Genomic DNA, 24,955 nt, shown 5'->3' with positions numbered 1-24,955 from the left:
AGACAAAAAAAAAAATCAAAACAGTGATCAGTTAGACGTGTGCGAGTTTGAACAGGTGAGTTTTGAGTTGTGACTTGAAGGTTGTAATGGTGTCTGACTGTTTTATGTGTTTTATGTATGCACAATATGTATGCAAAGCTGGATGTCTGAACAGTGCTGACTTCATAATGTGTGTGATTGTGCATCATGTGTGTACAGGTAAGCTATGTTTGTTCGTTATAATCCAACTTCTACTTTTTGTAAATTACATGCAACAAAACTTGATGCATCTGTACAGAGGCCGCAGTTTTTACCGCCAACAAAAGAAAACACTTCATTGTTTTAACTGAGCGAGGCACGAATATGTTTCCCTATCTTTGCATTTTCCCGGATGACCTGTGTGCCCGGTCACAGATGAATTACCACTTTGTTTATTAGGAAAAAAAGGTGTTACCAAACTGCGTCCTTCTAAAGAATACATGCAGTACCCCATTCTCAATACATTTCATGCATTATGCCATTCCGAAAGCTGAGCTAATCACGGTGAGTGTGATGACAACATCACAATTCCTACGATCCATGCATTTATATCTTTAGTTCACAAAGCAATATTTTACATTAGGAATGCTCCACAAAATTGCATTGATTAGACTGTACTTACTTTTTGCGATCGATTCAATAATTTCCCGAAGCTTTAACAACCTTGTGGTTTCTTCATGCCTGCTACAACGTGTGCTGTGTCGTTTGCCTTTTCTTAAACTGCTCCTGACGTGTTTGATCCAAGCTCCATTCAATTAGTATTCAATTGGTAGTCAACAAAAAAAAATGTTGTTACATGACATGTTTGTGTTTGTGACCCACTGATCTTCTCTAGGTGCAACGATGACGTCGAATGTAACATCTGCTACCATGACGGACTGTCCCAGTGGGCCTGGGATGTTTTTGCCCTTTTTATATTGTATAATTTTTCCTTTCGGTGTTGCGCTCAATAGCATAGCGGTATGGATCTCACTGCACGTCCGCTCCACCTCCACCTTCATGGTGTACCTGGGGAACCTGGTGTTGTCTGACATGGTTGTGACTCTGCTGATCCCCTTCGAGGTCTTTCAGGATCTCAACACTGTGTCGGCTGTGTTCCATATGTTTTCCTGTCGTTTCCTAAAGCCCATGAAATACACATGCATGTACGTGAGTATCTCTGTGTTGGGCCTCATCAGTGTAGACCGCTTCTTCAAGATCGTCCAGCCCCGCGGTCAGATGTTGTGCCAGAACCTCCTCTTTGGGAGATGGGTCTCTGCCATCGTCTGGGTGTTCATGATCACCACCACGGGGTTACCCAACATGGTTTTAACCGACCGTTACCCCAACACATCATCCGCCGCGGGCAGCTGCATGGTCTTCAAAGGGGAACCGGGTATCAGGGTCCATGAAGTGGTCACTATCTCTCTCAACCTGTTTTTCTGGCTGGTCTGTGTGCTGGTCGTTGTATGCTACATGTGCATCGCCCAGACGGTCATCCAGTCCTTCCGCAAGTCGGGAAGCAGCAACAGCCAGGCCAAGCAGACGACCAAGCTGCGCGTCTTCCTGGTCCTCTTGGTGTTCCTGGTGAGCTTCGGGCCATACCACGTGGTCCGAGTCCCGTACACCTTCCAGCAGACCAAATCGAACGGCTCCTGCAGTGACCCTTTGAGCCGCTACGCCAAGGAGCTGGGTCTGTTGTTCGCCACCGTCAACGTCTGCCTGGATCCCATCGTGTACTTCTTCCTGTGCAGAGAGTATAACGAGAAGCTCACGGCCATGATTACAGACGCAGGGAATGCGTGGAGGAGACCTCGAGCGTGGGGTAAATCATAAAGGCCAACCTGAGACCTGTGACCTGTTTGTTTTTGCTTCTCCGGTGAGCAGAAGGCTGATAACTAGGCATGTGTGGTTTGACTTTTGTGTTTTTTTGTTGAACTATCTAGGTCTAACTTCCTTTGTGTCTCTTGGTACCCGTTTATTAACTGGTATGCATGTGTATTCTTTGTTAGTAGCGGCCACAACAGTTCTGAAGTGGTCGCTTGCTTCCTGTTCCACTGCAACACAAAACAATAACATAAACCCGTTCTCACGGTACTGCCTTGCTGTGTCATTTTCCTGGTGAAGATCAGTAGAATAGTCTTGCTAGTCACTGGTTACTTGGTTACTTGATTCAAGTTTATGAGTTGGTACATGTACAAACTCTTGGGAAATATTTGTCGGGGAGGCGTTGTTAAACAATAAAGTAGAAGATGTATACTTAAGGATATTTGACTAAAATATATGCTAAACATGTATAATAGCACTGAGGTATACAAGCAGTAAGGGGTATCGAAAAGCGATATGTATAGAAGATAGTTAAATCATGGTTACTACATCATCTTCATCATCATCATCATCATCATCATCACCATCACCCTCATTTTCATCATTGCCATCATCCTTATCATAATGACCATCAGAACCAGCAAAATTCTTAAGCTGAAGATTTTGAATGGCTCAAGACGGGCCATGAATAAATGATCCAAATAAATAATAGAATAATAATTGAGGAAATGCTAGCCTGTGGTACTGCTCCCACCACACAGGAAATGATGTGATGTGGTTCTCAGAAACACATACTATTTTTGTAATGATAGCACAAAAGGGAATAAAAAGCTGTTGAAAGGCAAGCCCCGTCAGAGACCAGCTACAAGCGACTATATACACTCTCCCATTGACAGGGATCAACGCAAACACATATTATATAAAAAATACAATAGATTCAAATGTGGGTACAGCCATGAGCAGATATGCATTGTAACACTGTGTTTGGTGAAACAGTCACACTTTGCCAGTGACGGGAATGCACACAAACACTCATCAATACAAAAGATACTTAAGAAAATAATGATGTGATTGCTTACTGTAAAAGACTGTTCTGATAGGATGTGGTTATGAGCTGATGTGGCCTAGAGTTTGTCTGAAGATTAGGTAACGATAAGACTGTGGAGGCGGGTGGGTAGACGGTGGTTATGCTTCACTGGCCTGGGGAGGAGCTGTGGGTGTGCAGGTGCAGCAGGATGTCTCTGGTAGGTGCAGAAATGCATCCCCTCAGTGCCCATCCACAGCCTGTAAGACTTTACTCAAACCAGCGGAGGCAGGGGCACTGGCACGGAGCAAAACAAACCACTCGGCTGACAATAGGAACAGGAAGCAAGAAAGGAAGGGCTCTTTCACTCTGGGGCAGAATGGAAAGCTCATTTGGATTGTGACAAGACAGACACACATAAGAACCGGAGACCACCTTTTGTAAGAGCACATCAAATGAGGGGCAAACACACACGGGCGCATGCGCACACATACACATACACACACATGTGCGCACGCACACACACACGCACGCGCGCGCACACACACACACACACACACACACACACACACACACACACACACACACACACACACATACACACACACAGATACACACACACACTCACACCAACACACATACATGCACAGGTTACAGTGGTGCTTGGGGTTGAAACAGATTGTTTCAGCTGTTGCTGACCGGGTTTTTTTTTCAGTGGATGAAAAAAGCTTATTTAACTTCTTTCACTTCTTCATGTGTAGGGCTATATATCATTTCTGGTTTTGAAAGTGCTTTACATGTTCCCACGAACAAGACAATAAGGATACTCTGAGAGGTAAGCGTTCAAATTATAGCTGCAGTATATAGTGTGCAGTGTACAGTTTATTTTAGTTAGAGACCAATACATTCAAGTATTACAAATGTATTACATTAAAACAAGTATATGTATATATGCATATTTCTCGTCTACACATATTTTTAAAGAATTTAAACCATTTCTGAGGGAGTTTTCCCTAGTTATATCATTCTGTAGCATACACTCCAACTCTGATGTTATTCTTGTGTGCTCAACAGTTAGCTTATTTTAGAACTATTCTTGTATTTATTGAGTACAATATTGGAAAACTTCACTGTTCAATGTGATGTCTCGTTAAGTATGTTTTGATTAAAATGTTTATTAGTTTGGGGCTATTCCCCGGGTGGACCTAAGAATATAATCCACCCCACACAACAAAATATTTTTAAGAAAAGACCCATTCAGCATTCCCATCCCCACGGGGATTGTTGATGGAATGGGTTTGAAAGGGCTGTTTCATCTTTCTGTTGCAGACTCTGTACATCAATGCAGGTTGTGAGGATGAACATCAGCCTGCCCAACAACTCCGTCCAGTGTCGGCGGGACACCAGCGTGACCTCCGTGGTCTTCCCCTGCCTGTACAGCCTGCTCTTCCTCTGCGCCCTGGTGCTCAACTCCCTGGCCGCCTGGATCTTCTTCAACATCCCCAGTAAATCCACGTTTGTGGTGTATCTCAAAAATGTGGTGAGAAAAAACTTAGAAGCGGATACGGAGCCCGGGATGCGACATGGGACTCATTGTGCGCGTACGGTTTATAACTCGCAAGTTTTAAGTTAATCAGACGCGCGCTTTAGTAAATCGCACGCAAGTTTTAAGTTAATCAGACGCGCGCTTTAGTAAGTCGTACGCAAGTTTGAAGTTAATCAGTCTCTCTCGCTTTAGTAGTCCTGAAATGCACGCAAGATTTAAATGTATCAGACAAGCGCTTTACTAGGGAGCATTTGGGTTTAACACGCCCCCTTCACTACACTATTCATTGATCAGACAGTGCCATGTCCGGAAGCATAAGGAGCCCGGGAGGTGACATTGAAGTGGTGTTAAAAAAAACGCAAGACAAGAGCGTTGGTTTAGGGGGCGATTCCAACCTCGATGGCCATCCAAGACTAATATTGTATTCACTTGTTTTATGCAAGATTGCGTGTCTACCAAATGGCATACAAATATAAACAGCGTCTTTGTCTATCTATCATCGTTGACGTGGTTGCTTGATATAGTGTCATAGGTCCTATATTCATCTATAATCAATACTGGCCTCCTGATGATTGACAGTTGGTGGCCGACTTTACCGATGATGACACATACCCATGTAGGCCTATCCTCCATCTAAAAGCAACCCCATTGGCTCGTTGATTGACAGGTGGTGGCCGACTTCCTGATGACGCTCACCTTCCCCATCAAGGTGCTGAGCGACGCGGGCATCGGCTCGTGGCAGCTGCGCGTGGTCTACTGCCGCTACTCGGCCGTGCTCTTCTATACCAGCATGTACATCAGCATCATCCTGCTGGGGCTCATCAGCCTGGACCGCTACCTAAAGATCGTGCGGCCCTTCGGCAAGGGGCCCCTGCAGCAAGTCAGGGTTGGCCAGGTCCTGAGCGCCGGTGTCTGGGTGGTGATGCTCTCCCTGGCGCTGCCCAACACCGTCCTCAGCGACCGCATGCCCCTGTCCCCCGGGGCCAAGTTCAAGTGCACAACCATGAAGGGAGAGGCGGGGATGGCGTGGCACGAGGGATTTACCTACTTCGTTCTGGTGAGGGGTCCGTCGGGGGTCCGCTGCTTTACTGCCCACGCTCAGGTTTAATCAGTGCTTTTCTGTGGTTTGCTTTATTCCATGAGTTGTATGTCTGTGTTTGTCCGTTTTGTATGGGTAACATCCACAACCCCATCGTCACTTTGTCCAAGCGCTGGTCTCCCTACCACCTGAGTGAATTTATCCTCGGTCTCTGGCTCAGAGATTCTGGCCTGGCTTTAGAGAAGGGTCCCATTTCCTCCCGCCGACTGTATAAAGGCATGTGGCTACTGGCTAGAGCGGGTTGGCTGGTAACCGGAAGGTTGCTAGTTCAATTGTAGAGGTGTCCCTAAGAAAGAAGACACCTAACCCTAACTGCTCACGAGCCTGCCTTCCATGGTTGAAACCGTCGTCAGTTTTTGAATATGAAAGGATGAATATTGTAAGGTGCTTTGTGTGGCCACTGGTTAGAAAATATCTATATAAATGCATTCCATTTATAAGGAACACAAACTAAAATATAACTAATTAAAACAGGTTTAATAGGTTTAATAGATACAGTAATTCCCTGTTAAACATGCACAGATGTTTTTGCTGTGTAGGCCTATACCATTGGCCCTTTTTCACAGTAGGATTTTTTTTCATAACATTCATTATTGGTGTGTTCGCTTAGGTATGGCAGTGCACCGGTAGCAACTAGCCATGCAAATGTACACAGACCAGGCTGGTGTGTATACATATATATATATACATTGGATATGTAATTATTTCTGATCCAAGTCACATTCTATCTTCTTGTGATGCTGCCATGACCTGAGCAACCACTACATCCACACCAACGATTCACTCATTACGCTCACGACCGTAACGAGTGCCGCTTGTTCTCTGTTTCCAGGTGGTGTTCTGGTGCACGTTCGGGCTGATGGCTGTGTGCTACACCTTCATCAGTAAGAAGGTGTACGAGTCCTACAGGGCCTCCAGGAGCAGCTCCAAGGCAGCCAGCCGCAGCACCAAGGCCAAGGTGTTCGTGGTGGTGGTGGTGTTCTTCATCTGCTTCGGCCCCTATCACTTCGTCCGCACGCCGTACACAATGACCCAGACCAAGGGCAAGACCAACCAGTGCGGGTCCAACTACGACCAAGCCCTGTACGTCGCCAAGGAGACCACCCTGTGGCTGTCGGCCACCAACGTGTGTCTGGACCCGCTCATCTACATCTTCCTGTGCAGCGTGTTCCGGAGGCGACTGACGGCCACACTGTGCCGCAAGCCCCTCCCACAAGACATCGGGGAGTCGCCCACGGCAACCTCCACCCAGCGGGAGATGTCGATGATTGTCCCGACAAACGTGGTGTCGGGCAGCGAACATAATCTGTGAACGTACCCCGTCTGGTACCGTTACCGTGACGGCGGGGAAGGTTGTGGTGGTTTTGCACTTGTATATAACAGTTATTTCTATGTAGGGCAAAAGGTTTGGAAATGTTCCAAGGATATTTTTGTGTAGAAACCAATAAATAATTATTAATATTAATAAAAAAATTAACAAGTATATTAAGAAGAGTATAGTAAGAAGTAAGTAAGAAGAGTAAGAAAGACAATATAGGCTTATATATATAGAGAGAGAAATATATATAGGCCTACATGTATCTTACAATGTTTTTTTTTTAAGTTTTGTGCTACATGAGACAGTGTGACACTGGTAAGCAGAGCGTTTCTATTTTTGATCCAGAACATCTTATACATTTCCTGGGCTCAATCTTGCAACTTGTTATCTTGCCTCGACTGCACTCCGTCCCCGTGCAAATTACAGTGGGGGCAGAGTGACTCCAGCAGGAAGGAAGAGTGGAATGGACGATAACCAGGGTTAGTGTGTGCTTGACACGTTATTGTTATGATGTGGGAAACATCTTTATTTCACGGTTATAGTTGTATCACGATTGTTATGTTGTTTTATGTTATTATGATGTGGTTTCAATGCAATATCATTCATACTGGCATCTGCGGATCAATAGGCCTACATACAAAGTCCAACAAATAATGAATCAATTAATAAAATGTATGTTACAAAATAATTACAAAAATCAAAGCCTCACCACCGATGGACATTTGTGATTGAAGTGCGGGGATTAAAGTGCTTGGCTAGGCATTTATTTCTAAACCAACAGCTGAATTCTGATCACATGAGAGAAAGTGTGATCGGGACACATCAACTCCCCAGGTTGAACAGCAGAGGGCAGTGGATTTCTGTTGGAAAATAAATGTTTTTGGAAATAATAATTGCCGTAAAGCAAGGTATTTCCTTCAAATCCCCTTTTATCCTTTGGCAGTCGGTTTAATGTTCTACTTCCAAAAGCCCGCTCTGGTTTGAGGAGCTGAGCGGATTGGCGGATGCTACACAGCCCAAAGAACACGGGAAGACCGCCCCTAAGCAATAGTTCTACATCTTTTTTATGGTTTCCAATTACAGGCGGGATGAAAGACAACGCTTTTTTCCAATGCCGCACGAAACCTTGGGGAAACACGATCTGGATCTTGCTTCATGCATACATCCATGGCGCTATGCCACCCCTTGTCACCTTGTCGACATAAACTTATATGTGGTCTGGAAATTAATGAGCTACGAGGCGCCTGGCGGCTGGGAAGCTGTAGGCCATTTGTCAACGTCAGATTAAATTCTCTGACATGACCCGAGAAAGTGAATTATGATAGTTTGAAATACACTCAAATGTATGAAATTCTAATGAATCAGCATTCGCTTGAGCGATAAAGTTAGAGCGGTCGACACTCGCGGACATTTGGGACAGATGATCATTAACACAAAATATACGGTCAAAGTATGCATACAACTACTTGGCACGAATGGACAGAAGTCCCAACTGCCAAAAACTCAGTCAAATGGCTTTTTACTTTAAAAAAAATATCACGAGTACCAATCATCTATGAAGGAAAGCGATGGCAGCACTCACAGCAAGGCCCTCACTCACGAAGAGACTTAGAAAAGCCCGCACAGCCAACTGGTCCTGCGGCCCTGCCCACCATCGGACAACCACAGTCCACCCCAAACCCTGCTAACAACGACCACCTAGCTGCCCCTATACTAACCCTGGTCCCACTTTACCCTGCCCTTTCTATACCCAACCCCCAGTCTCTCATCAGACTCGCGAACCCTGACCCCCAGTCCCTATACCAATCCTAATACCCCTGACCATTCTATTCTTAACCCTGTCTCTAACCCCATAGGCCCCCTCAGCCAACTAAACCAAACCCTGATTCTCAACCCAGGTACAGACTCAGTGACTATCACCTGGCTATTGCGAAGGGTCTGAGACACAGACAGAGCAGCAAACGATGTATAAACTCATCAGGAACACTTACTCAAATATATCTCTTGACTGTACCGAAACATTATCGAAACACCAGATTTGACTGTATTGTGCTGTTACAAGTTACTTTTTCACAGTAGGAAAAACACAGGTGTATCTCATTACATAAGGATGGGTCCTTTCTGTTTAGACACACTAGACACACAAATGTACATTTACCAGGCTGGTGATCTCTTTCAAATTGTATATTATATTTCCATAGTATATATATATTCGTTTTTTAATTTTAGGGTTAGAGTTAGGGTTAATTATTATTAATATTATTATTTTCCTTTTGTTTCATAGAAAAATCCACTCAGTTCAAATAAACATTTAAAAAAAACTATTTAAAAAAAAAAGTGAATTAACAAACTGCTTGATCAGCGAATGCGAAATTGACTTCCGTTGACACGTGGTCACGTGGCGGTGACTGGTCACATGACCCAGTTCCATACGCTCCGTTGGCGAGTGGATTCTCTCCCACCACAGCGGACGAGGACGACTTGTCCGCGCACAAAATACAATAATATGACGGATATAGAGGAACGCCAGAGTTTATTGGGAAACGTAAATGGCGAATCCGAAGCCGAGGAGCCCGGTAAACAAATGTCGGCTATCAGCGACCCCACTCGCCTGCTGCACAGAATAGTTGTCCTTATTTTTATGTGCTTCCTTGGCTTCGGTGAGTTGTCAGTGGTCTATGTTGTTGTTGTTGTTGTTGTTGTTGTTGTTGTTGTTGTTGTTGTTGTTGTTGTTGTTGTAGTAGAAATGTCAAAAGGAGAACCTTGTCCCTTGTCCTACCTATGAAATGTTATTTTGTGTGGTTATAACTACTTTACAGGCAGCTACTTCTGCTATGATAACCCGGCTGCGCTCCAGACAGATGTCGTCCAGGTAATAGGGGAACCCACTTGGTAGTCTTTTCTCATCCCAATTCCAACCCCACACTATGGTATCCACGCCTCGCTCCCCCACACGTAGCCCACATTCTAAGAAGAAACATAGCCAGTATTATGTGAGATGAATTTAACTGGTTTTCCTGCCCTAGGACATGAACTTGAACACGTCCCAGTTCATGCAGCTTTATGCGTGGTACTCCTGGCCCAACGTAATCCTCTGCTTTCTCGGAGGATTTCTCCTTGATAGAGTTTTTGGCATCAGGTTTGTGTTTCTATTTTGTGTGTGTGACAGGGAAAAATAGTAATTTGTAATGAGTCAAGTTTCCCGAGTGTGTTTGCTTCAAGTCTCATGCAACTTGAGATGGCATAACTTGCGTTCAGATATTAACTGGAGTTATGGTTCTCATAATCATGTCCCGTCACCGTGCCCTGGCGGTTGTTGACATCGTGTTTTACGGTTTTCTTTAGGCTTGGAACCATCATTTTCTCCCTTTTCGTCTGCGTTGGACAGGTAGGTTTACTGAGGAGGTTGGTTCTTAAGGCTTTTTGTGTGCGTCTTTACTTATTCCATTATATAAACGCTAGCGTACATAATGTCATTGCATTGTTAACACAAATGGACAAGGTTTGAACGTCCTGTACGACCTGGTACTTAATGTACGCACTTGATGTATGTTCAACTTCCTTGCATGTAAAAATAGTACTTACTATTGCCACCTTATCCTGTATCCAGGGAATGGGTTAACCTAACAATTGTTAGTGCTTGGCACTTGGTTCTATGAACGTCATAACTGTACCGACAGCGATATATTGTGTCGTTCTTTTAGGCACATGCGCTTTGGATAAAAGCATCTGCTAAATGTAAATGTTAATATTTTATCATGCTCTTTATTCTTTCACCTATTCATAGGTGATCTTTGCTGCTGGGGCTCTGTTGAATCGTTTCTGGCTGATGGAGGTTGGGCGGTTTGTCTTTGGGTAAGATATCTAAATTAGCACATTGATGTCATGATATAACATGCGTCTTTTTGGGCTGACATGATATTTCTGTTAAGAATGAGATGTTTGCTCTCAATGTTCGATCTAAGTGTGACCAGAATGGGCTTCTGTTCAACACATATTGTCTTTGTTTCTGGTAGAATCGGAGGCGAGTCCCTGTCCGTGGCTCAGAACACTTACGCCGTCAACTGGTTCAAAGGGAAGGAGCTGAACCTGGTGTTTGGCCTCCAGCTCAGCATGGCTCGACTGGTAAGCACTTGACTTAACCAGGTTAAGAGCGATCAACTCACTGTGGATCTGGTGGATGAATGCTGGCCACAAGCCATGTACATTGATTTGAACATTTTGAATTGGCACTAAATACAAGGTAGGGGTTAAAATGTGTCTCGTGCTGTTTACATTGCAAAGAATGAAGGTGAATGACTAAAAATTATGAATCAAACACTAGATGCGTGTACGGACATTTGTGTGACAATGTGACCCGAAGGTTGCTAGTTCGATCCCCAGATCCTCCTATCCGAGTGTCGATCTGGCTTTTGCCTTGCATGTCTCACTGCAACGTCAGTCTGTAAATGTGTGTACGAATGGGTTAATGTCAGGCAACGATTGTAAAGCCCTTTGAGTGGCCACTGGTTAGAAAAGCACTACATAAATGCAGTCCATTTACCATATTCATCGATTGTTGGTACTCATGATGAATGCACTCATGGTGATTCATGGTGATCATTCATGGTGATCATTCATGGTGATCGGTCAACCATCAGTAAAACAGCACATATATCCCTAACCTGACAAATTAACCATGTTAACCTGCATTCTGTGCTCCCTTCCCCTCTACTCTGCCGTTGTGCAGGGCAGTACAGTGAACATGAACATCATGGGCTGGGTGTACAGCAGAGTGGCGGATCTCATCGGCTCCAAGGGGCCCAGTACGCTTGGAACTGCCCTCATGATAGGTACGGTCTGTGTGGATGCTTTTTAACACGTTTTTTAATAGGACTCCTCACAGCCCCTTGGTAACCAGTTAGGCACGTCTCTGGTTGTAGTAGTTAAGGATTGTGGGAAGATGTTACTGGGAATTGTGTTACACGACAGGTTATGATTAATTCCACAAAAGAAAGAAACAAATCAGGCTTAAATCATTCTTAAAACCACAAGTGGTCCACTTTAGGGCTCGAGTTGCAGCTCCTTGATCACTCCGTTTGACAGAAGCGTCTTGGTGTTCTCCGATAACCAAGCCACTGGAGAGAGCACTGACAGAGCATTCTGTTTCTCATTCTGTTGGTGATGAATCACATGAGCCTCACTCTTCCTCCCGCCACTCTTTCGTCTCGTGCTTCACTTCCACATTCACATCCCTCCCTCTTAGCGTGTGATTTGGGCTGTTGCCATAACCACTGCAATAAGAAAATGTATTGCAGAATGTAAGCCATAAAACCAGCCTGGCACTAGAGCTGGGAGTTTAATCGATTTTTAACTGTAATTCGAATTCACGGTTTAGGAAAATACTTTTTGATTAAAATCAATGTTAAAAAAAAAATGAAATTGAACCTTTTATTTATTTATTTATGTCTTTTTTATCAAGTAAAGTGATCTTGATCGGGTATAGCACCACCACTTCCCCTTCTCTGAGGTGCTGTATTTCCTAGCCACACCATCTCCTCTTCAGAAAAAGTTAAATATCAAGATTGCAGCATGCGCTGAAATAAAGTGTGTGTGCCTAAACTCTGTGGCAACCAAAAGCAGCAGCACAACTCATTTATTCAAACATCTTAAACTGAGGCACACAGCAGAGTAGGTGATTTGTGTTATTAGGTGAGTGCTGCATGCAGAGCTCAACTATTGTTCTTCATAAGTTTTATTCTTTCTTTCTTTCTTTCTTTCTTTCTTTCTTTCTTTCTTTCTTTCTTTCTTTCTTTCTTTCTTTCTTTCTTTCTTATTCTCTACAAACTTTGGGACCTATCTCCTTCCTCAATTTTTCACCTAGAGACATTCAAATTTTAGAATATTCAGAATAGCTTGGAATCGCGCACTTCTTTTCAAATCTTTTGAATATTTAATACTGAGTAGAAGATATTCAACTTTTAAAATATTATCTTTCTTTTAACATGGGAGTCAATGGGCGGACGGCAGAGCCGTCTTCTGGTACTTCCAACAGTTTAAGACGTAACTAAATCAATTTTCAACCGTTTATCTTTCCAAACCATTGAACGAATGGTTTCAGAATCACAGTTTTAGTTTCATACCGGTGTGGGTACCGGATTGACTAGGCTGCCAGATCGACTCGGGGTCCTGCGCTTAGATGACGTATCGACACTTGACGTATCGACACAAGCAAACTGACAAAACCCGGAAGGGTTGTTTATAAACGGGGCTCAATCATGGACTTAAAAAGAAGGCTCAATCCGTTTTGGTTTTGATTTCATTGAACGCAGCCTGTTTCTTTCGCACAAACAAAGCCATTGGAAACACGTCTGAAAGCACTGATGAATGCATATGTAACCCAGTTCCTGTTAGGGACTCTTATTGTGAAGGAGGAGAACGGAAGTGTCTGCGTGTGGGTCGCTGTTTTGACTCTGTGTTGGAAGCGCTGGAAATAAAGTGGATTGCCCCGTTCAGTGAATGGAGTTAATCGATTCTTCTTTATAACCCAAGTATAGGCAACAATAATTTGTACATTAGATTATTATTCATAGATTAGAAAACAAAAGGAGATCGTTAATACTTGGGAATAACATGGGAATGAATGAAACACGCATGCGCATTTAAAAGACAGCGTTTACAGGAAGTGAGTCATTATTGCGCATCTAGGAACCTGAGTCGATCTGGCAGCCGAGTCAATCCGACACCCACACCGGCTTCGTTTTCAGTTGGTCTCATTGATTTACATTGACGCTGGAGCGTGATGACGTACAGCAGTGTTGCCAGACTGGCCGTTTTTTCCCGTTGGATTAGGCTACTTTTGGAGGACGTTCAGGCAGTGTTGCCAGATTGGTCTGTTTTTCCCGCTCTATTGGGCTATTTTCAATCACACACCGTCTATTCTCTTAAACACACACACACACACACACACACACACACACACACACACACACACACACACACACACACACACACACACACACACACACACACACACACTCCATTTAGAATTTTGAAGACTTTTCCCTTCACTTGATTTAAGCCATTTAACGTTTCTTTATGTCTTAATCTATGTGGCTTTAATACAAAAATATTTTCAACCTCACTTTGTACGACATCACTCACCGCATTTTCTGCAGGAAATGCATTTTATACTTTTGTTAATCATTCTTATACTCCAATCTTAAATAAGATAAATATTTGTAATTTATAGAAACATAATCGACTAAAATCAGTTATCGGGTTTGGTTTGAAAAAATCAGACATTTTATTTTTAGGCCAAATCCCCCAGCCCTACCTGCCACTTGTTTCTATGAATATCCTTACTGTACCGTGATCCCTTCTCTATGTGACCTTCCCCCATTCCAGCCTCAGTCACATGCTTCTTCTCGTTGGTATGTGCACTGGTGCTGGGCTACCTGGACCGGAGAGCAGAGAGGATCCTGAAGAAGGAGCAGGGGAAAACAGGTGTGCCAAGCCCTACCAGTTATTGCCTTTTAAGTTTTTTTCATTTGTATATTTTTTTGTTTCCATTATACAGTAATAGACAATGTCTATTATACACTTAGACATTGTCCCTTTTGATAATGAATTGAAATAAATGGGCTTAGTGTGGCTTAATGGCCTTTAACTGAATCAAAGAAACTTAAAATAAGGACAATTTGAGATGGTATGCCCCTACATCCTCCTAGACCAGGCATCTCCAAACGGCGGACCGCGGTCCGGGTCCGGACCAAGCGACGGTCCTATCTGGACCCATGACCAATTTAAAATAATGAGAAAAAAATATATATATTTTTTTTTTTTATGATTTCACTATACAAAGCATGATTATGTTGGTAAAATCATTTCTCACTGAAATACAAATTGAAAGGCAGAATAGTCTGTAGTACAGCATAAAAAAAAAAAATGAAGTAAATTACCTTTGAACTAGCCAAATAACAGCTTAATGTGAGTAACAAACCTGAAACCAAGTCTTAAAAGCAGATCACCATAATGAAAGTGTGTAATGGAGATGGTTGGATCCTGTCTGGATGTGTGTCTACAGGAGAGGTGATCAAGCTAACCGACGTGAAGGACTTCCCCTTATCACTTTGGCTCATCTTCATCATCTGTGTGGGGTACTACGTGGCCATCTTCCCCTTTATCGGCCTCGGACAGTGAGTACAGTGTCGGAGCTTCCTCTTTAAGCCGTCATGATATCGCTTGGGTCAGCGCCTCATTACAATGCTTTTGGGGAACAGGCATAAGGGATGTTTTTTTTGTTGAACACGAGAACCGCATCCTAAAATGATATGCTAACAATGAATCACAATGTGATTATCAATATCAGCTTCATCTGATTATTCTAATGTGAAGCAATTCTAAAAGGAGAATAGGCAATATTTCTGTAATATAATTAACTGAAAATGACTAAATAACAATCCAGCAGCTCTCTGTTGTTGGTGTAATTTCCTCTAATTTGCCCACTGCTCCTATTTAATGTTGCTCATGGGCCTCACACCAGCCAGGGAGGCAATCAGGGACAGCAGGACACAAGCTGAGTCCATGGTTTTTAGATTTATCAAAAGAAAAATCTCAATCACCAGTGTCTGCATATTGGTGGGTATCCATCTTGTCTCATTGTTCAGCTCTCTGCTTTACCACTCAGTTCAACTCAACTACCCAAACCATTGGTTTGAAGGTATAAAATAGCCTCTAAGGTCAACTCATTTTCAGTATGTTAGGATCAATAACATAATTTCATACCTCAAATGAAGCCAACCGAAATCGAGTGCAGCTCCTGGAAATGTAATGCACTGGTTATCCTGTCCAGTTGAATAATAAATAATTGCCTCTCCAGGCAACAGATGATGTATTACAGGCTTCCCTGTGTTCCCTGAGTCAGATCTTAAATTGCAGGGTGTATTAAGTTATAACTGTAAAAGGAATCTGTGGAAAAGGAGACCAAACCGCACTCTGCGACCATGGAAGCCTGTTTAGTTTCTATTGAGCTGCGTTTCATTCCCGAAAATGCGGTCTCGACTTTCGTGGCAACACGCTTGTTACAGCAGCTGAAGGTCAATACTTGCCAAGCAAATACATATTATGTTAGTGATTGCCATGTGTTTGAACGGGAAATCCCGGCTGCAAAGGGCGGCATGTCGTCCATTGTTTGTCCGAGCCTGATCAAACATGTCTCACTGCGGGCTGTTTGCCCCAACATTGTTGTTCTTCACGTGTCTTTTGTTGCATTACAGGGTTTTCTTCATTGAAAAGTTCAACTTCTCTCCAGCTGAAGCAAGAGCGATCAACAGGTAATAGGCGTCTTGTTACACTTGCTTCTTTACTTGAAGAAGGACGCTTGGTTAATCACCAAATGTCATTTTTCACTTTGTAATATCTGTTTGGGAAATGTCTGTTTAACCATTGAGCTCACTTTGAGTCAGCGTTTTCTTTTCACTGCCTTCTTGGTTGATGATAAACTGCCACACTGATCCTACGAGTATCTGAGTGATAGACAAATTCACGATGGCAGTCTATGTACGACCTTCATTCACTTTCACATTGACATAAAGGTAACATTGACTTTTCCTGCATAACAACAAAAGAGTTTGTTGAGTCAACCAAACACAAATAATTGAGTATTGCGGCGGTGTTAGAATCCCGATAACGTATCTCATCTGTATCCCTCCCTGTGCGTTTGGGATCCCCTCTCCCCCAGTGTGGTGTACATCATCTCAGCCCCCGCGTCTCCCTTCCTGGGCTTTCTGGTGGACAAGACGGGCCGGAACGTGATCTGGGTCATGTGTGCCGTGGTCACCACGCTCGCCGCTCACATGATGCTGGCCTTCACCTTCTGGAACCCCTGGATCGCCATGGTAACTTCAAACATGGCGACACGGGCAGTGCAATCGTTGTTAACCTTGTTTCTGTTTAACGCGTCACTTGTGTTGGCTCTACGCAGCCTTTTCACGTGGAGTGCTTGTGTCCTGTTGTTCTGCAGTCTCTGCTGGGTGTGTCCTACTCCCTGCTGGCCTGTGCTCTATGGCCCATGGTGGCCTTCGTGGTGCCTGATCATCAACTGGGAACCGCCTACGGCTTGTACGTAAACACTACGACCTAATACATGGAGTGGGAACTGAGGGGTACCCTCACTTTCAATCGATTGTCTTTGTTTGTTGTATACAGGAAATGGGTTACCCTAACATTTGTAACCGCTTTGCACTTGTTCAATGAACAACCTTACTTTACTGACAGCAATATATTGTTCTCTGTTTCTTCTGATGAATGTAGTTATTGTAAGTCCCTGTGGATAAAAGCGTCTGCTAAATGCCCTAAATGTAAAATGTTCAATGTGTTGCTCTGCAACCAAACATTTTCATCTGCTTCCACACCTGCCCGTAATATCAATCCCAGTGGACGAGTGCCCAATAGACCACACAAAGGGATTATTAGTAGATTGTGGCAATAACCGTTTTACCTTTTTATTCTGCAAGTTTTGCGACCCCATAATGCGCATCAGGCGAACCCATACAACCCCATCTTAAACGGGGTCAATGTTGACCACCCTTCCCCTCCCTTGTCTCAGCATGCAGTCAATCCAGAACCTGGGCCTGGCTCTGATTTCCATGGCAGCCGGGGCCATCCTAGACAACAGAGGATACCTATTCCTGGAGGTCTTCTTCTGCGCCTGCATCTGCAGTCAGTAATCTGAGTCCTCTTGAGTGCCTGTGTTGACGAAGCCCTTCGTTCGTTCTTTGAGATCTCTTTGGTTGGCCCCTGGCTCATGTGCTTACCCTCCCTGGCTCCTTCTCTTTCTCCTCGCCTGCAGTCTCCCTGATTGCTGTGGTTGTGCTGTACTTGGTGGACTTCCTTCAAGGTAAGGATGAAGGAGCAGTAGACGTTACATTCGGCTTAGATTTTAGGTTGCTTTAATTAATGTTGGACTTTCCTGTTCTTACCAGCACAGAGAAAACCGGACAGAATATTTACACTCTGGATTTGCCTTTAATTTCTACTATTATTCTTCTACTTTTTTTAAATATATATATTTTTTACATATTGTTACTTTGAATGTTTTGTGACCCATTCTTTTTTCCTTTTTTTTTACTACTCTGCAGTTTTAACCCCGGCTGCTGTGACCCCTAAAAGTACCGCCTGGGGGCACAGTGTTCTCTTACGCTTGGCCAGATTTCAACACTAAAGGTTTTTCCTTGTACCTCTCTCCCTCACCTCTCCCAGCCGGGGAGATGAACCTGTCAGCTGCCGCCAGAGCCAGGCTCTACGAAGAAACCAGGCTCCAGGAGGAAGCCAGACTCCAGAAAGAAGCCCCTTCAGACTCGGAGTGAGTCGATCTATGTCTGGTGTGTCCGTCTCTGTTTTTCTGTCCGTCTCTGTCTGTCTGTCTGTCTGTCTGTCTGTCTGTCTGTCTGTCTGTCTGTCTGTCTGTCTGTCTGTCTGTCTGTCTGTCCGTCCGTCTATCCTGTCCTGTCCTGTCCTGTCCTGTCCTGTCCTGTCCTGTCCTGTCCTGTCCTGTCCTGTCCTGTCCCTCCCCCTGCCTCCCTCCACACTGGACAGCTAGATGGGTCTCCAAAAGGTGGTTCCAAATCCCGATCAATGATTGGACATTAGGGTTAGCATCTTTGGCCCAGCTGGGTTCCGTTTCACAAAACCATTGATCTAAAGTGCTAGCCTCACGCTAACACTCCCCCTTCGCTTAACGACTGCTCACCTCCCCCCTGTACTATTAACTACCATCACAGTCGCATGGGTTTGAAAAGCCCTGTCTTCCTGTACTGCTGGTCTGGCCGGGCATCTGGCCAGCCCTCCCACACAGTGAGTGGCCTCTCCTACTCTAGGTTGAGACATGGCGCCCTGGGAAGGCTCCTCTACACTGGGCCATATGCTATTTTCAAACTAATGTTTGCATCAATCAGACCCAGTTAATTGTCTAGTGTGTTGTAGGTGTACTATGCAGGCTAATGATCTCGTCAGAGCTACTGTAGCGGTTATGACGCATACTAATTTCACATCTTTGTTCCATAATTGCTATCTTTCAGATGATGAAGATGAGAGGGGAAGCACGTAAAAACACAAATGGTCCTGGGCTTCGGAGCCAGCTCTCTGCACTGCCCCCTCCCCTTAGCACCAGAGCTGTCAATCAACTGCGAAGAGGGCAGGATTGACTCCGCCCTCAGTGCTGTGGTTTGTGGCTCCTCCCACCAGGACTCTGACTGTCGGCCCCATGGGGATGAAGGACACGGTGATGTCTGACTCTGACAACACACTGACACATCCCTGCCCAGTGTCCACTCACCTGGTGTGGGATAGCACTGGAGCCTACCTACCTGTGTGTGTGTGTGTGTGTGTGTGTGTGTGTGTGTGTGTGTGTGTGTGTGTGTGTGTGTGTGTGTGTGTGTGTGTGTGTGTGTGTGTGTGTGTGTGTGTGTGTGTGTGTGTGTGTGTGTGTGTGTGTGTGTGTGCCCGCACATTTGGTTGGTTAGTTTCTTTTTAATTCTACGATAAGTGAATACTATTCCACACGTCTTCATGCAGACTAGGTCACTGAATGTGTTTCTGATGGAACAGGGGCTAATTATCCCAGTACTTTTAATTAATATGTTATTTTGATTGTATTTCAATCGGGTTTCCTGTGGTGGGTTTTAATTCATTCATATCAATTCTGCCAAAACAGACTTTTTAACTCAGTAAGTTGACATATCATATGTCAGCAGTAACAATAACTGCAGACAAAAATCCCAGTGCCTTTTATGATGAACTACTTTATGTTCAGTGTTAATAATATGCCTCATTGACCTTTATAGCCAGTATTCTTGAAAATATCATTTATTGCTTTAATTTCATCTCTTTCTGCCCTCTCTGCTAGCCTTGGAGGTTCATAAAAGTTAATTTCCTGTCACCTCATCAAATCGAATATTACTTGAATGATCCAGAGGATCAGAATAGCGAGAGAGACCATAGCACTTGTCAGTGTAGTGGCCTCATGTTGGTGCTCCTAACATTTTGTTGCAATATAAGTAGTGGTGAGGGATGTTTTACGTTGTTCTGAAGCTTGTTAAGCTTGTTCTTTACAAACCATATGATTGAGTCTTGTTTACGTTTTCATTGTGATATATAATGACACGAATTGGGATCTAATTGTTTGCAGGGTAATTTGAAGATATTTGGTGTTAAACCACTTTTGAAAGTAACACACCTCAATCAGTCGGTACATTACCATAAGGGTTATTAATTAGCGTGAGTTCGGTAACGATAACCAATATTGTAAAGGGTTAGGGTTAGTAAAGCATATAGGTTAGGGGAAGTGTTAACCCTAACCCTTTTAAAAAATGTATAAATGAATCCATTTCTTAACTTGAACACTGTTAGTAAACATGAACAACCTCAGTAAATGATTACTAATGCTAAATGAACATTGGTTAAATGTTCATTTAGCATTAGTTAATGCTTATTACTGCATTAACTAATTTTAATTAATGGAAAATGAATGAAGCGGTACCAGTTACGATCAGTCCTTACGTTGAGCGAATGCATTTGATCTTGTTTGTTCAGGTGAACCTGCACGGATCGGTTAAAAACCGTATAAAAACACGTAGGCTTATCAACTGTTTGATATGGCTGAGGTCCATTTCTGTTTCCTATGTTTTTATTATTGTTGTCAACCTTCAACAGTTGTCAGTTTCCAAGAAATGAGAATGGTCCTCCATAGAATTGTTGAATTGTATAACATTTCCAAAAAAATAAATGAAATGAAACACATTTGTGTTTTCTCTATTCCTGTTTCATATCCACATATGAGGCAAAACAGGGGTCCCTCTGCATATCTTTTACCGAGGGATTATAACAACAAATGATACAATATAGGCTTTTTATATAGAATGTATTCCAGGACGATGCTGCCAAATGGGGGCGGCCTTAGTGGGACTCAAACCGGTGTCAGCGTTTGGCCTCCACAACTGCAGACTGTCAGGCTCGGAGCCCAGGTAAAACCGAACCATAGGGGAGAAAATACCTGCTTCGATGAAAGCAGCGATGACAAAACACATTACAACGGGTCTACCGCCGGAAACTCATTAATTCCACTGGCGTTTTGTGTTTTTATTTATCGGAGCGTCATGTTGTCTGGGAACCCTTGGCTCCGGGGGCGCACTAAACCTCATCGAGTGCAGCTATATTGTGTTTTAATGAGCTGTTGATAACTCATTTTCTTCGCCCGCCTCCTGCTGCTCAGTTCCCAGACCACTGCTTTCCCCATCTGTCGTCGCTGGGCTACAGGAGCCTGTTAAAATTATGATGATCCTCCTCCTCTTCCTCCTCACATGACGGCTGTAGCTTATTAATCTGTCTGCATGCATACACATTGCTCACGAAAACATAACACATTTGTACTGCAGCGGTTGTTTGCTTGTAGGCTACGTGATGTTTTTTGTTCAGTCATTTTTTAAGTTCAACTGTTATTACTTTTAACGATCATTTTCATAGGCAATTTGACATTAAGGCCTGTGGGCTCTATAGCGCTGAAGAGACTATGTGGCAACCTTTGATGCGCTGTTGGCCTATTCACTATGACGGCTGTCGTTACTTTATACAACCGACAGAGGGCGCCAAATCTCGAATCATTGCCGAGATTGGTGTGCCACTGACTAGGCCCACAACACCTGGTTTGAGGTTACTACTTCGGCCTTGTCCATGCCGGCCTCATCATGTATGCAGACAATATCACACACTCCCAAATATGAGCAAGGTCTTGATAATTGAATGAATGCACATTATCTGGGGTGTATATGATCGGATAACAAATGACGCATTTATGTGGCAGTGGCACGTCGGAGACGGACATGGCTCAGGCCGGGCATGACAGTTTGGGCCCGGCCTCTACGACCACTACACACACGGCGGCCGGAAGCACCCTCGTGTTCCTCGGACACAGCCACGTGCGGAGCTTCTTGCGGTACCTGCCCGAGCCCAGGAAGAAGAGGAGAGGATTGGCGCAGCAGTTCAGGCTGATGAGCGGCTGCCAGATCTTCAAGGCGATCACGACCACGTTGAGCTCGTGACAGTCGTCGACCATGTACACCCTCACAAACAGGTACACCGTCCGCACCACATGGTAGGGCACGAAGCAGAACACGAAGAAGACGCACACCACCACGAGAGTGCGTAACGACTTGTTGCGCGTGTTCGCAGCTCCGAGCGGAGAGCTGGCCCTGCTCGGGCGACAGAGCGTCCTGATCATGGAGCAGTAGCAGCACACGGTCAGCAGGAACGGCAGGAAGAACCCAACCACGCACAGGAAGATCCCATAGGGGAAGTAGAGGTTGAATTGCCTTGGATCGGTCATTTCAAAGCACACCGTCTGGTTGTCTATCAGCCCCGTGTGGCTGTAAGCCAAGGTTGGCAGCACCTCGGCCGTCACCACCACCCACACGGAGCCCGACGTCCACACGGCCGCGCGTTTGGTCCTGAGGCGCAGCGCGGAGACGGGGAAGCGCACCCCGAGGAACCGGTACACGCTGACGCAGGACAGGAGCGTCATGCTGCAGTGCAGGTTCACGATGAAGAGGAAGCGCACGATTTTGCACACGATGTCCCCAAAGTACCACACGTTTCCCATGGCGTAGCTGACGATGAGTATCGGCAGGGTCAGCACATAGAGTAGATCCGCCACGGCCAGGTTGGCCACGTAGACCACCGTCCCGCTGCCGTTGCGGTGCTGCTGGGGTTGCCGGGAGCACACGTCCCACAGCAGCACCACGTTGAGGCCCAGGCCCGCCACGAAGGTCACACTGTAGCTCACCGGCAGAAGGAACCGTTTGTAGTAGTCCGACAACGGGCACAGGTGGAAATCGTCCATTCTTATGATTGTAACGATCGAGTGTGACTGATTCCAAGGGTTTCGAGTGGTTTAAGTCCTTAAGCTGAGGTCCATAGTCAATTAATAATAAAAAAAAAGGTGACAACACACAGCTGAACAATTGACTGGACTCTCGTGTAACCTACCTATTACTGTCTGCCTGGCTGCGTGCGCCCGTTCACACCACACAAAGCCCTTCTGTTTGTTTAGGTCATGCGGCTCTATTCCCGGCCCTCCTCCTCCACGGTAGCGCGCAAACCTTTACCATGATATCTGCTGCGGGTGAACAGATTGAGTAAACACACTGAATCACTGACGTGTCTTATAAACATCATGTGGCTCTGTGAATCGGATGCATGTCATTCACCTCACGGATTGTGTGTGTGTGTGTGTGTGTGTGTGTGTGTGTGTGTGTGTGTGTGTGTGTGTGTGTGTGTGCGTGTGCGTGTGTGTTTATATAAAAATGAGCTACAATCTGTGTTTTAAAGTTGATCACTGAAGTTAAATGACAACCGGCTTGCAGCATGCTCCCGACAGAATAACGAAAAAAAAAACTGGAATACATCTCGGGATCTGATTGGCTGCAAGGCATTTTCCCAAGTCTGGACTATACTCGTGCTGCTGTGAAAGTGATCACTTCACACCAGACAGCGGAGACTGCCCGCGATGTTGAAGAACGCCACCCATAGGTGAGTCCTGAGCCCCTATACAATCCGCTATACCAAATCGACGAATGACATTCCTAAACATCAAATCAAACGATCAGATTGCATCGGAGACTGCCAGGCTCTCGGCTTCTCTGCTTCTGAAGGCGCTTCGACAACAGCTAAGAATATCATTCCGAATCACGGCTCTATATCGGCGTCTAGTGATAGCAACCGCCTGATGCGCATGCATGCAAACGGCGGATTTGTATCGCATATTTGCAGTTTTTTGTTCTGCAAGTTCCTAACTTTAAAACAAATCACATCCCTCTAGAAGCATGCACCAGGGAGAGGACTCGAGGCTGCGAGGCGGGAGCTTGCCGTCCGCCCGCGAAAGGAAACACCTCGCTCTTTGCATCAATACCCAGGTAGGAAACCGCTGCACACATTTACTTATTACTCCTTATGCACGAAGCCTTTATGCATCACCTCGCATGGATAGTTGATTTTAAGGCTGAACGTAAGCGAAAAGTGCTGTTGCCTCCCGCTGCCATCCGACCAGTAGCAGATGGGAGCGTGACGCTGTGTCCGCCGGCTGCACTGGAGCGGTGATGTAATTCACTTTCCAGGTTCCGTCATCCCCACCGGAAAGTTGAAAATTGGATGAAAATTGAAGCGTTTTGCAGCTACGGATAGGCACTTGGACCATATTCAAGTCATATGAATCGAGCAAACAGTCCATATATGAATTCAACATTCATTTAAACTGACATGTGTGGCAGATGTTTTAGAATGTATAGTCAGCACCATGGAGAGCGAATCTTTGTTTCTGCCTCTGACGGCTTCATATATTTTCTACACAGATGTGTAGAAAGGGCAATTCCCTAAAAGGGCAATTCCCTAAAAACTTTTTTTAGGGAATTGCCCTCTTCGTTTTGAAACCCTACCGGTATTAAAATTTGAGGAATGTAATTCGATTTGAGAACCCGCCGTGTACGGGTCTCACCTGGCATTTTTCCACAGCAGAAAAGCTCTGATTAAAACAACCCGACCACCACTACTTGTACATGTGGCTCTGGAAAGTCCTAGTTACAGCTGACCTCTTGTATGTCATCGGGGTTGCATGAATATATAGAAAACAGAAAATAATCAACCCGTAATACATTTGATCTACCAGGAAATTCGCCCGTTGAGATAAACTAATGAAAAAAAACGTTTTGCGCGTGTTTTTCCTCATGCCATGGGAAACCATTAATAAACACCTGTGCCATTGATAAACGATTTCATGAATGTATGTATGTGCGCAAAGCCATTTGTACAAATGTGCGCCCAGCCATTCGTGCAACAGTCCACCTGGTTGTTTTGAACTTGTGAATATTTAATGGCAGTGATGTAGTGTGGTGCATTATCGCTGGTCGGGGGTATTGAGCGTATGAGTGTTGAAAGCACTATGTTCCATCACAGCGTGCCTTACACGGCGATTTATTACAGGGGGAATAGCTCTCTCTCTTTCTTTCTTTCTTTCTTTCTTTCTTTCTTTCTTTCTTTCTTTCTTTCTTTCTTTCTTTCTTTCTTTCTTTCTTTCTTTCTTTCTTTCTTTCTTTCTTTCTTTCTTTCTTTCTCTCT

At 44.5% G+C, this 24,955-nt stretch overlaps 4 protein-coding genes across 4 annotated transcripts; 3 read left to right on the top strand and 1 right to left on the bottom strand.

The window, feature by feature from the left end:
• The first annotated feature begins 131 nt into the window (after positions 1-131).
• LOC132473841 (P2Y purinoceptor 13-like) lies at positions 132-2,318 on the top strand. The gene has a single exon (XM_060074115.1). The coding sequence runs from the start codon at positions 862-864 to the stop codon at positions 1,831-1,833; it is 972 nt and encodes a 323-aa protein (XP_059930098.1). The 5' UTR covers positions 132-861; the 3' UTR covers positions 1,834-2,318.
• A 718-nt stretch (positions 2,319-3,036) lies between these two features.
• LOC132474761 (P2Y purinoceptor 13-like) lies at positions 3,037-8,161 on the top strand. The gene is made up of 5 exons (XM_060075626.1): positions 3,037-3,288; positions 3,610-3,683; positions 4,178-4,388; positions 5,062-5,451; positions 6,326-8,161. Exons 3-5 carry the CDS (start codon positions 4,191-4,193, stop codon positions 6,803-6,805), a joined length of 1,068 nt encoding a protein of 355 aa, XP_059931609.1. The 5' UTR covers positions 3,037-3,288; positions 3,610-3,683; positions 4,178-4,190; the 3' UTR covers positions 6,806-8,161.
• A 1,070-nt stretch (positions 8,162-9,231) lies between these two features.
• mfsd1 (major facilitator superfamily domain containing 1) lies at positions 9,232-20,590 on the top strand. The gene is made up of 16 exons (XM_060074456.1): positions 9,232-9,471; positions 9,631-9,683; positions 9,838-9,950; positions 10,157-10,199; positions 10,599-10,666; positions 10,828-10,936; positions 11,541-11,643; positions 14,198-14,296; positions 14,877-14,988; positions 16,069-16,125; positions 16,533-16,689; positions 16,815-16,912; positions 17,400-17,512; positions 17,643-17,690; positions 18,053-18,155; positions 18,871-20,590. The coding sequence occupies exons 1-16, from the start codon at positions 9,318-9,320 to the stop codon at positions 18,872-18,874; spliced, it is 1,434 nt and encodes a 477-aa protein (XP_059930439.1). The 5' UTR covers positions 9,232-9,317; the 3' UTR covers positions 18,875-20,590.
• Positions 20,591-20,717: 127 nt separating this feature from the next.
• On the bottom strand, positions 20,718-22,845 carry LOC132474046 (P2Y purinoceptor 6-like). The gene has a single exon (XM_060074457.1). It carries the CDS (start codon positions 22,683-22,685, stop codon positions 21,675-21,677), a length of 1,011 nt encoding a protein of 336 aa, XP_059930440.1. The 5' UTR covers positions 22,686-22,845; the 3' UTR covers positions 20,718-21,674.
• Between the last annotated feature and the right edge of the window lie 2,110 nt (positions 22,846-24,955).

This window comes from Gadus macrocephalus, chromosome 16, assembly GCF_031168955.1.
Source record: "Gadus macrocephalus chromosome 16, ASM3116895v1".
Taxonomy (NCBI): Eukaryota; Metazoa; Chordata; class Actinopteri; order Gadiformes; family Gadidae; genus Gadus; species Gadus macrocephalus.
Note: the sequence above shows the minus strand (reverse complement) of the source record. Positions and strands in the feature narration are given on the sequence as shown.